A 12,770-nucleotide genomic window follows, 5' to 3' on the forward strand; every position below is an offset into this window, starting at 1 on the left:
AGTGAGATCCAGCCTCCAAAATGAAAAGAGAGGTTGTGGTGGAGTTCAGTTGGCAGAGCGTTTGCCTATCATGCTCAAGCCTTAGGTCTGATCCCCAAGGGGCTCTCGAACTGCTAACCTAGGCATGATAATGCATGCTGGTATCTACTCGAGAGGTAGAGAAGTTTAAGGTGATCTTCAGCTACATAGGGAGCTTGGGGCCGTCCTGGGCTACACAGGGCCCTGTGGAATGGAAGAAGGGCAGGAGGAAGGATGGTTGGACTTTTTTAAAAAGCTCAATAAGAGTATCACTACATTTTTCATTAGAATTACTAAAAGTAGGGCTGGTGAGACGGTCCTCACATCAGAGCGCTTACACCGTAGCTCAGCTGGTCCTGACCTTTCATTTATCCTTCTGCCTCAGCTTGCTGAAGGCTACAGCCACAGGTGTATGCCATTGTGACCAGATAGGCAAATCTTAAAGACATGTTCGTTCTAGCTAGTTTTTTGATGTTGTTGTTGTGGCTATGAGAAAAACATTCTGATCAAAAGCAACTTGAGAAGGAGTTTATCTGGCTTACACTTCCACATCACAGTCTATCATTGAGGGACACATGACGACAGGAACTCAGGCAAGAACCTGGAGGCAGGAACTGAAGCAGGGGCATGGAGAAACACTGCTTATAAGCTCGCACCCCTGCAACCCAGGACCACCTGCCCAAGGCCGACAGCACCCACAGTAGACTAAGCCCTTTTGCAGCAATCAGCAATCAAGAAAATGTCCCACAGACATGCCCATAGGCTACTGTGGTGGAAGCAATTACCCAACTGACGGTCCTTTTCCCAAGCTGGCAACCAAGAATAATCATCACAGTGTAGAAGACATGACTAAACACAAAAACGTACATATTGTGGTTCTATCTGAAGTGTCCAAAAGGCAAAACTAGTTTACAGTATTAGAAGCCAGAGCAGAAAACACCTCATTAGGGGTGAGGAGTGACTGACAATCAGGGAGGGTTGTGATTTGTGTTTCTTGGATTTCTTACAAATCTAAGAAAAGGAGTATTTTAATTAAGATACTATGTTAACTTACTATGTTTTGATAGCATTAATTCATTTTGGGCTTTTTCTTAGAACATAAACTATAGTTTAACCAAGTGGCTAGCTGACACTTCAGTGACTATCTGACCGAATAGGCAGTTCTACCTCAGATGAGGCCTTACCCCCTTCTCTCCAAACACGGGGGGTAGACAGCACACACACCTTCTGAGACTAACAATTGCAGGGATTTTGGACTGACATTTGAGATACTCAGCACTGGGAAAGTAGAGGCAGATGAGTCAGGAGTTTCAAGGCCTTGGCTCTACCACAACTTTTAAAGATTTACTTTATTTTTAATTATATGTATATGTGTCTGTAAGTGGGTACGTGCATGGTGAGTGCAGGTGTCCCTGGAGTCCAGAAAAGTGCATCAGATACCTCTGGAGCTGGAATTACAGGCTGCTGCAGGTCCCGTACCCGTAACAGGTTTTCTGCCAGAGCAGTATCCTCTCTTCACTGCTGAGCCACGTCTCCAGCCTGGATACTCATTTGAAGCCAGTCTGGAATACATAAGATCATGTCTAACACAAACAAACAGAAAACGTTTGCTTTATAAAGGAATTAGAACTGTGAAACTGAGAAAGTAACCCAAGGGCTGAGCATCAAGATCATATTTAGGTATATTGTCAGCTGAGTGTTGATGGTGCTTGCCTGTAAACCCTGCCTTCAGGAGGCCAAGGCAGGAAGACTGCAGGTTGAAGGCAACCACCTTGGCCATATAATGGGTTTCAAGATAACTTAGTCTACAGAGTGAGGACAGATGGACAGACACACACACACACACACACACACACACACAGATTGTTGGTGATATAAATAGCCTTGCAGTTATTTTGCTTAAAAAAAAAGCTGTTTTGTTAGAATCAAATTATGTATTCACAAATGAAATAATTTAATGGCTGATATTTACTTTAAGATAATTTCCTACAACAAAAACAGCAACAAAACTAAAATAATTTTCTGGACAGGGAAGAATTGAGCAGGAGATTGGCATATGTTGATTAATGACAAACATTTTTGCAAACATTTAAAATAACTTTTTTTTTTTAAGGAGCAGTCCAGGCTGGTCTCAAACTCGGGATCCCAAGTTAGCTTATCTGCTGGCATTTGCCTGCTGGCAAGAGCTGGAAAATCATTTAAAGAAAAAAAGAGCAAGGCAGTTTCCAAACGACTTCAATAAATGATGAGAGAGCACTCTATATCGGCAGGGATGTGCAGAGGAGCGGTGAGAGGCCAGAGCCGTTTGCAACACCGTTTTAATACTTGCAGCTCTGGTCACTGTGGCTGCCAGCACTAACTCAGTCCCCGTCCGTTCCGTGCTCTCTTCTCTGCTTCTCTCCAATGGTTCCCGCCGTCCCCCCGCCGGCGGCCGCGGTGGTTTAGCCCGGCTTCCCCCGGGGAAACCCCTTGGGCGGAGCGCGGCCCCCCCGCCGTGAGACCACTTGGATCCCTCCGCGTCAGGGGTGGACGGGGGACTTGTGGGCCGGGCACGAACCCCGGGCTCCGATTGGCCGCGACGGGAGTAAACATCCGGAGAGATGGGGCGGGGCCGGAAGTCGAAGAAGAAGGCGGCGGCTGAGTCGGTTCAGGAGGGTTTTAGAGCCGGAGTCCAAGTCTCAGGTGGCATGGGCTGGGTGAAGGCGCCCTGAGGGGACGCGAGCCTGTGCATGGCGGGCGCTCGGGCCGGCGCCGCCGCCTCGGCGGGGTCCGCGGCCTCTTCGGGCAATCCGCCGCCTCAGGAGCCGGGGCTCTGGGAGCTGCTGGAGGAGTTCTCCCGGGCTCAGTACCGGGCCAAGGACGGCGGTGGGACGAGCGGCTCTAAGGTGAGCCCCAGGGGTGCAGAGACCTGGAACTAGTCCCGGTCCTGAGTTACTGAGGGAAGATTGTGTTGAGGGATGGGAGGGGAGCTGGAAGGAAACCTCCTAGGAGAGGAACTTATCCAGGATGTGTACTCGGAGAGCAAGGATCCGGCTTAACCCTAAAGAGGAGGACCGAGGCTCTTTGCCTTGATCTTTTTTCTTTTTATTTTTTTTTGGGGGGGGGGGAAGGTTTGCTTTGGACTAGGGGTTTGGAGGTCAAGGGTCGGAGCCTGTGGGCCAGGTGCAAAGGTTAGACAGTAGGAACTAGATTGCTACCCTTTATGAACCTAGAAGGGGTTGTCAACAGGTACCCCCCAATCTCAGTAAAAATGGGGAAGAGACTCGTCTAGACCAGAGGTCAGAGTAGGAGCCTGGAGTAGCGGGGCGTTATGGAGCCTGGAGAGCAGCTGAATGTGTCGCCTCCTTATAAGGTGCCAGCATGAGTTAGGCCCTTTCCTTCCCTTTCCTGTAGAACAAGAAGACAACCCACACTCCCTTTCTGTTCCTTTTATCAGAAGTGTCTGTCATCGTCGTCCCCTCCAGCCCGGGAAGTTCCCTCCACTCTAATCGCTGGGCCTGGAAAGCTTCTGGTCTGGTTGAGGCATACTCGCCTCAGCACTGATAGACCCTATCGCTTCTCGTTTTACCCCTTCTCATTCCCAGGCTGGCAGCTTGAGCATTACGTTTACTCATATGGATTTGTCTCTATCCTGGGCCATAAAACTGGTTTGGCTCCAGAGGCTACCTAGGTGCTGGGACATAGGTGACTTCTATTAGTCTCTGAGGTAACCTAGAAAAGACCAGTAATGGTTGGGGTATTATCGCTGCAGATAACCAAGTGTCTTTCAGATTATTATTGGCATCATGTGGGGCACTTGTTAAATACGAAGATGTCTTCTCTTAGGTTCTCTTAAGTCACAATTTCTGGGGAGACAGACCCTAGAATCTGTAATGTGTGTTTGTTCACATAGGCCTTAAATCTGTTAGGTATCCCAACCAAGGCCAGGCGTGCACTCCTGATCTTCCTGATGTTCCTGTCTTCCCCTTCCCAAGTGATGGGGTTACAGGTGTGCACCCTCATGCTTGGTTTATGTGGTGCTGGAGATTGAACACAGGTTTTTGTGCGTGTCAGGCAAGTCCTCTACCAGCTGAGCTACATCACCAATCTTGTCTGTCTTGAGACATGGTCTTTCTGTGTGGTTCTGGCTTGGCCTCACAGTCATTATGTATTCCAGCATGGCTTGTAACTAATGATCCTCCTGCCTTAGCCTTCCACGTACTGCTAACAGGTGTGAGCCACCCCACCTGACTTCAGGGAGAATCTTTTGAGTGGTTATAGGAGATATGCGAATATTGCTGGATCTCACTTCCCTCTTAACAGCCCTGAAGACTAGGGTTTTTTAAGTTCAACCTTTAACCACAGCTGGTCTCAGTACTGCTCCAGGCTTCACGGTCTCTTGCAAAGTTCTTCATGTGTTTCAGGTTGTAAGCTTTTCTACTGGTGGGCGTTTTGCTGAACTGTGAACAAAAGGAGTAAGTTTAGAGGGAGCCTTCCCTTCAGTTTTATAAGCAGATGGTATGTAAGGAGGGAGCTGTCTGCAGCTTTTATTGATTTTGCTGACTAGAGCTGCTTTATTTTTGTAGGAGTTGTTGAGAGACATGGTCTTGCTGTATACATATATATATACGTGTGTGTGTGACACACACACATATCTTAGATTGGCTTTGAACTCAGCATCCTCCTGCCTCAGCACCCCATGTGCTAGGATTGCAGGTGTGTACCAACATGCCTGGCTGACTGGGGCTTCAAATCTTAGTCTGGGGCTGTAGAACAAAAAAGAATGTGGTGTCAAAGGAACATAATGTGTTGATACTATTATAGTAACCTAAAGCAAGAGTTACAGGGTTTTTGTTGTTTTGGTTTGTTTGTTTTTTGTTTGTTTGTTTGTTTGTTTGTTTTTTGAGACAAAGTCTCACTATGTAGCCCAGCCTGGCTTTTACTAACCTTCTGCTTCAGCCTTTCACGTGCTGGGATAACAGGTATGTGCCACTCTCTCCAGTGTTAACTACACACAGTCTTACATGCAGTGTGGATGGACGGGTTTAGGTATCATTCTGACCACATAATGAGTTAACATAGAAGGGCCTGTGGCCCAGCATCATGTTTCTTTACAACATTGAATGGTAATCACAAAAGCCCTTGTTGCTTACTCCCAGTGGCCTCCTTGTGTCTTGGGCTGCTTAATTCTCACAACCTCAGAACCCAAGAATCCTCTTCATGCTCAAGTCTCCTTCTCTGTGCAGGTTGAACGCATCGAGAAGAGATGTTTGGAGCTATTTGGCCGAGACTACTGTTTCAGCGTGATTCCAAATGTGAATGGTGATATCTGCAGCCACTACCCCCGCCACATCGTATTCCTGGAGTATGAGAGTTCTGAGAAAGAGAAAGACACGTGAGCATCCTGTGACCAGGGTGTGCATGTCTGGCAGACCTTAGAGGCTCTTCCTCAGGGTCAGGAAACTGGGCAGGGCACGCTCACCTTCCCCAGGTGGTGTTGACTTACCGGCATCTTTATTTAAGGGTTTGAATTTGATTGGCAAGGTATCGAAGCGCTGCATAGAACGAGAAGTGGAGGGGTCATATCCCTGGATTTCTCTTTCACTCCTCTATTCAACTTTGTTGACCTAAGACAACAGACATACTTCACTTGTCTGAACAACCTCAGTGTCGTCTTTGTCTTTAGTAGGTGTAGTTGAAAGGAACGATGACATACCAAGATAGACTATATTTTATTGAGGTAGGGTATCATGTAGCCTGAATTGGTCATGAGCTTACTCTGTAGCCAAAAGAATGATCTTTAACTTCTGATCTTCCTGCTGCCACCACCTAAGTGCTAGGATTACAGGCTAGTGCCACCATGTCTAGCTTTCAAGACAGGCTTAAGACTGTTTATCATGTATGTATCTTAAGAACCTAGGTCTAGAGTCACACTGCTTGACTTGATATCCTGGTTGTTCATTTTCTGACTGTGTATCTAACCCTAGGCAAGTTATTCATTCTCTTTGTCCTCAGTTTTTCATTGGTAATTCCAGGCCTCCTCATAATTAAGGCTTGCAGGGACTAATTATAATTCTAAAAAAGTGGCTAGTACAAGCCTGATGTGTTTGTTGTAAGAATTAAAAATAAGAGCCACATGTACACTGAGGTCTCACTCAGACTTCAGTGCTTTGCATAGAGTAACAGTTCACAGCAGATCAGACTTTTGAAGCACCGGATACAGGAATAGCTCATTAAGTAGTCAGTAAAGGGTAGTGGTTCTTTGGCATGGATAATTATGAACAACACCGAGGCTCCATGTTTGCTCAAGTTCCCTGCCTGCAGCCTAGTATAGTGGTGCACGCCTGTAATCCCAGCACTCAGGGAGGCAGAGGCAGGTGGATTTCTATGAGTTTGAGTCAAGCCTGGTCTTCAGAGTGAGTCCAGGACAGCCAAGGCTACAGAGAAACCTTGTCTTAAAAAAACAAAGTTCCTGTTTGCTGTTTATCTTAAAGACTTTTCGGAAGCCGCTATGTAATCTGGGGCTTGTGGATGAAGGGTGGTGGGTAGGCTACTGTTGCTCAGGACATTAGTCCAGGACCTTGGAAAAAGCATGGAGTTTTGGGTTGTAGAGCCATGGGTCAAAATCACAGCATACTAAGATGCCTAAGTAATTCATATGTGTGGAAAGGGTTGAAAAGTGCTGTTGGGGGCAAACCTAAGGCTGGTTAATCCTCCCTTGTGGTGTGTCTGAGACTACTTTATGATAGAGAGCCCATGCAGCAGGGTTTGGGAGGACAAGCAGGGTTTCCTCAAAGTTCTTGGGGATAATTTTTTTTTTTTTTGCAAAAGAGTTTCTCTGTGTAGCCTTGGCTATCCTGGACTCGCTTTGTAGACCAGGTTTGCCTTGAACTCACAGAGATCTGCCTGCCTCTGCCTCCCTGAGTGCTGGGATTACAGGCATGTGCCACTCAGCTCAGCTGGGACAACTTTTGAATAAGCTTTTCTTTCCTTTTTCGCTGTCCTTTACTTCCCCTCTCGTCCTTCCTTGTCTTCACCCTTTTTTCTCTTCCCTTTCTTCTCATGTTTGTTTTTTGTTTGCTTTGAGACAAGGTTTCACTTTGGCATCCTGGCTGGCCTTTATCTCAGCTCCTTGCTTTCAGCCTCCTGAGTGCTGAGATTACAGGTGTGAGCCACTATTCTCAACTTGGTGTAGCATCTTGATCATCGCCAAGGAATGTGAACTTCTGGAACATGGATATGGGTATCAGTGCTTTTCATCAATTACCCCTATGCATAAACGAAGATTATAGATTTTAGGATCCCCTCTTGGGCCTTCTAAATTAGTTTCCACATTCTTTATTCTGAGACCTTCCTAGATGCCTTATATTCTGTAGCCAGATGTGGAGAGAGATGGTTTACAAGCAGATGAACATCGTGGTCAGAGGAGCTTAAGAATGAAGCCTTTGTTTCCTTATGTGTGAAGAGATATCTAGAAGAGTGCCCATCTGTTGATGCCCGTGAGAAATTAGGATATTACTCCTCTGTGAAGTTCCCAGAACTGGTATCACATCCTCCCCAGGCATCTTCAATTCTAAAGGGCTGTGCTTTGCTACAGCACCTTTCTTAGTTCTCTTTCTAACTTCCTTGCAAGGGTAGGGAAACTTAGCCTTTTATAGTCTCTTAAGCCTCAGTCAATCAGTCTGTATCTTTCTCTTCTTACTTATGCTCAATCACTCACTACCAACATTGTCACCAGTGTAACCAAGGCTGGCCTTGAACTCATGAGCCTACATGGTGGGAGGAGAGAACTGACTACCGTCATCTTGACCTCAAGCCTGAACTGAATGAGATCCTGTGTTGAGGGGGAAGTGATTATTTCTTGATTGTCCTCTGCTTGTCATGAGTTAGGATTTCACATACCAACTTATTGCCCATTGACATCCTGTATTTGACCTATGAAAATTATAGTATAACCCCTATTCTACAGAGGGAAAAAACTGAAGACCAGAGAGGCAATTTCCTTTTACCCAAGAGTCAGTCTGCAGAGTTATTCCCCTCTGTCTGTCCGTCCGTCCTTTACTGCCACTTTGTCCATGAGGGTCTCACTTTCCAGGAAAGAACACTATGTATGCAGCCCTAGATGAGTTTTGTGTGTGTGAGAAACCCAGGGCTTTGAACAGTTTTTAAATTATGTATGTTTCTGTGTGTGTGTGTGTGTGTGTACACGTGTGTACGTGTGAGTACGTGTGTACGTGTATGCAGGTGCCAATGAAGGCCAGAGAATTTCAGTCTCTGCTGGAGCTGGAGTTCTAGGTGGTTGTGGACTTAATAGTGTGGATGCTGGGAACTGAACTTAGGTACTCTGGAAGAGCAGCACATGCTCTTTATCATGAATCCATCTCTCAGGCTCCCTTTTTTCTTTTTTCTTTTTTTTTTTTTTTTTTTGAGCTGGGATCTTGGCTATGAATTGTTCAAGGCTGACTTTGAACTTAGAGTCATCTTGCCTTATATAGCTAGAATTACAAGGATGTGTCAGCCTGCTTTAGAGTTTGTAGTTACTTTTCACTTCTTGCATGGTCATTACATTATATTGAAGTGCCTTTTAGTTGGCAATGACTATTTGTTGAAGGAAAGCGTTTGGGTGTAATTGGATAGGATTTATGACTGCATGCTTCTTAAGTATTAATGCGACTCTAATGAGACTAAGCAGGATATAACTAGATTTAGGAAGTAGCTTGGTCTACTTAATACCCTCCCCCCTCAATTCTGCCCATCCTCTGTTCAGGAAGGACAGAGGGTTTTCTCTGAATGTTTGCTGAGTTGCTTCTGCATTGTGGGCCTCAAGAATCTAATGGGTGAAGCCCCATTGGTGAAATGCTCATCCTTGGGCCTGATGGGTATGAATAAGCAAGACAATCTATAAAGAGCCTGAGCTAGGGAAAAGTACAGTGAGGGTAAAAGAGAATAGTGCTTAAAACTGGCCTCAAGCTCGAACTACTGGTTCACTGTGGAGGTGAAGATAGGATTGCTGTTTCAGGCCAGCCCATAGCGTGAAATGGTCTAAAAATAAATAAACAAATAAACAAATAAATAAATCAAGGGCCAGTGAGATGTCTGAGCAGATAAAAAGCTACTCTTTTACAATCCTGACAACCTGAATTCAATCCCTGAACCCATGTTAAAAAAACAGATATGGGTACTCAACATCTGTAATCCTAGCACTGCTATACCAAGACAGGAAGTGAAGACAAAAAAAATTTACCAGAAACTCAATTATGCAGCATAGTGGCAAAAATAACAAGAGACCCTTCCTCAAAAACAAGGTAGAAGAACCATTTCCTCAAAATTGTTCTCTGACCTCCATGCACCATGGTGTATGCCCATCCTCTGTCCAATTAAATAATTCAATTAAATAACACCAAAGGAGGGGATTAGGTGTTTACCTCAGACAGGCCCTAAGTTCAGTCCCCAGCAGCAAATAAATAGCAAAGGAATTCTCATGTTTGTATTTTTTCTTCCCCTGCCCTTCCTCCCCCCACAAATAAATAAGTTTTTAAAAGGCTTTAGAAAAATAAACACAAGGCTAGGTGGCAACAGTGCATGCCTTTAATCCAGCATTTGGGAGGCAGAGGCAAGTGAATCCCTGAGTTCTAAGCCAACCTGGTCTACAGAGTGAGCTTCAGGACAGCCAGAGCTATACAAAGAAACCCTGTATGAAAACAAAGAAACAGAAACCCAGAAAGGGAAGGAGGGAGGGGGGGGGGGAGAGAGAGAGAGAGAGAGAGAGAGAGAGAGAATATTGTTGCCACATCAGTTCTGATAAGTTTTCTTAAATATGTATGACATTCCTCTTAACCTCTGAGCCATCTCTCCAGGCCCCTTGTATGACATTCATAAACTAAGTTGTTTGTTCCCCCCCATATACCCAGTCTTTCTGCCTCTGCCTCAAGAGTAATAGGATTGTGATCATTTATTATCACACCATTCTTTAAGAAGAATTTTGTGAGCAAATGATATTCATGACTAACAAATAATTGAATTAAATAACACCAAAGGAGGGAACTAGACATTTATCTCAAGACAGGCTGTAGGTTCAGTCCCCAGCAGCAAACAAATAGCAAAGGAAGTTTCACTACCTAGTTGTAGACACAAATGTGTCTACAGTGTTCATTCAGGTATGGTCATAGGCCAGACAATTCACTGGCAGGTAACAGATAAAAACAGGAACTAGTGAAAAAGCAGAAAGGGAACTGGTTCTTTGAGTAGTGGCCAGGCAGAGAAGCCATGATCTAGCCTAATAGAAAATGAATGTCTTTACAATTAAAAAAAAAACAAAACCTCAGAATCTAGGCATAATCCCAGTCCTTAGGAGGCTGAGGCAGGATTTCGAGCCTGGAGTACGTAGTTGAGACTCTTTCCTCAATAGCAGCAGCAGAGAAATCAGTTCAGAGGTTAAGTGTTGGTGCTGTCTCTATCGGTGATGTGTGTAGCGGTTATTTTTATAAGGCAGAATCTTTCATTATGTTGCACAGGCAGCCTGGAACTCTTGCTTCAGCCTTCTGTGCTAGTTTTAGGAGAATTTACTGAATGCAGGAGCTCAACCTAGGAGAATCAAGATACAGGTTTTTGTTTTGCTTTTGGTTTTTGAGCCAAGATATCATGTAACCCAAGCTGGCCTTGAATAGTATAGTCAAGATGACTGAATTACTGACCCTCTCCATGTAAGTTCTGGTGTTACAAGTCTGCATTACCATGCCCAGTTCTGTTTTTTTTCTGACCTAAAAAAAAGTGTGTTTGTGTGTGTGTGTGGTGTAGATGCACATTGGGAGTGGTGCATGTACCTGTACTCAAGCATGAAGACTAGAGAACATTGTATGTTCATCCAGCACTCTGCCTTATTCTTTTGAAGAAAAGTCTGTCCCTGAATGACGGATCTCATTTCCCAGCTATGCTGGCAATCAGCAAGCCCCATCAGTCATCAGTCCTCCTGCTCTGCCCCCAACAATTATGGGGTTACAGGGGCATATGAATTATCATGCCCAGCAGCCCAGCATGGTGGCACACACCTTTAATCCCAGCACTGTGGGAGGCAGAAGCAGGTGGATCTCTTAAGTTCAAAGCCAGCCAAGGCTACACAGAGAAACCTTGTTTGAAAAACCACACCAAAACAAAAATGATCATGCCCAGCTTGTTAAGGTACTAGGGTCCAAACTTAGGCCCTCAAAGTTGTTTGTGCAGTATGTGCTTTTAACCACTAAGCAGCCTCCCACCACCCTGCTTTTCCGTTTGTTTTCAAGACCAGGGTCTCATATAGCTCAGGCTAGCTGTATACTCAATGTAGTTAAGGCTTGACCTCCAGATTCACCTGCCTCTGCTTCCTATGTTCTGGGATTGGGTCCAGACAGAGCTGCTGTGAATAGCTGAGAGGCCAGTGCAGCTGACAAAGCTTGAGAAAATAGGCGCAGTGACCAGGTAGTTGGGAAGCACGCACTGGGAGCCGTGCCATATAGTCTGTTTGATAGTCCTGCAATTTAGTGATGCACTTGTTTTGGACTAGGTGCCTTTATATAGCGTAGAGAAACTGAGGCAGGGAGAGCAGCAGCATCCAGCTTCTCAGCTTGAGGATTTGCTAGTTAGTCAGTGCCATCCTACCTGTGGGTACTTGAAGAAAAGCACCCTGGCCTCATAAAGTTTGTTCTTCCTCTTCATCCAAAGGAAAAAAAAATTCCGTAAAAACAAATTACATCTGAAGGGGCTAGAGAAATGGCCCAGGAGTTAAGAGCATTGGCTGCTTTTCCAAAGAACTCCGTTTACATTCCCAGCACTCCCATGGCAGCCCACAACTGTAATTCCAGTTCCAAGGGATCTGACACGCAGACAGACATTCAGTCAGAATACCAATGTACATAAATTGATGATAATATATGTGCCACCATGTCCAGCTTTAAAAAAAAAAAAATTACATCTTAAATCTAACCTCCCAGAAAAATATATCATGGGGTGGTTGACTTCTTAAACCAACTTGGTTCTATTGGGTTTGTTTGTTTGTTTGTTTGTTTGTTTGTTTTTGTAGAGCAAATAGCTGATTTAACTGGAAGTGAGAAAGGCTACCAAGAGTTAAAGGGTCTCCTAGGAGAGATTCCCCCCAACCCCCAACTTCTTGTTTGTTTTTCATGATCACTAAACTAGCTTTTGTTTGAAGAGACATTCCCGCCCCCCCGCCCCCCCCCCCCCACCTTTATTTTTAGATTCTGGGAATTGAACCTAGGGCCTCATATGGTGGGAAAATACCATAACCACAAAGTTATATTTTAAATTTTTATTTATGGCTGTGTTCATATATGATGTGAGAGGTGGGGCATTGAGGTACAAGTCACAGGAAAACATGAAGCCAGCTCTTTTTTTGTGTTTATGGGGTCCTTGGATTGAACTCAGGTAGTCAGGGTTGCCTGGCAAGAACTTTTACCTGCTGTGAAATATCTCATTAGCCCTTATTTTGAGACAGTTTTGCTAAATTTTGTAGGGTGACTATGACCTCACTCCATAGCTCAGACAGAACTTAGATTTCACAGTTAGAAGCCAGCATGACATATGTAGGGAAACTAGTTAGGGGGAAAAAAAAGACAACTTGATTCACGTACAACACCAAAAAAAAAAAACAGCCATAGCTGACTTCTATGTGAGACAGGGTGTCACACAGCCCAGGCTGGCCTCGGGCTAAGCTTCCACCTTCAGTTCCAAGCACTGAAATTGCTGGAGTGCAACACCATGCCAGCTCTCCAATTGCTCGG

At 45.0% G+C, this 12,770-nt stretch overlaps 1 protein-coding gene across 4 annotated transcripts in view; it reads left to right on the top strand.

Moving 5' to 3' along the window:
• The first annotated feature begins 2,623 nt into the window (after positions 1–2,623).
• The window catches only part of Mtmr14 (myotubularin related protein 14), a 42,675-nt gene continuing 32,528 nt past the window's right edge, over positions 2,624–12,770 (top strand). For 2 of the 4 annotated variants that reach the window (XM_021637628.2, XM_021637629.2), the window contains exons 1-2: positions 2,624–2,903; positions 5,244–5,392. In XM_021637628.2, coding sequence (XP_021493303.1) covers positions 2,748–2,903; positions 5,244–5,392 — 305 coding nt within the window. In that variant the 5' untranslated portion in view covers positions 2,624–2,747. The remainder of the gene's footprint in view (positions 2,904–5,243; positions 5,393–12,770) is intronic. The other 2 variants (XM_021637630.2, XM_060383909.1) reach the window with 2 other exon arrangements.

Source organism: Meriones unguiculatus, chromosome 5, assembly GCF_030254825.1.
Source record: "Meriones unguiculatus strain TT.TT164.6M chromosome 5, Bangor_MerUng_6.1, whole genome shotgun sequence".
Taxonomy (NCBI): domain Eukaryota; kingdom Metazoa; phylum Chordata; class Mammalia; order Rodentia; family Muridae; genus Meriones; species Meriones unguiculatus.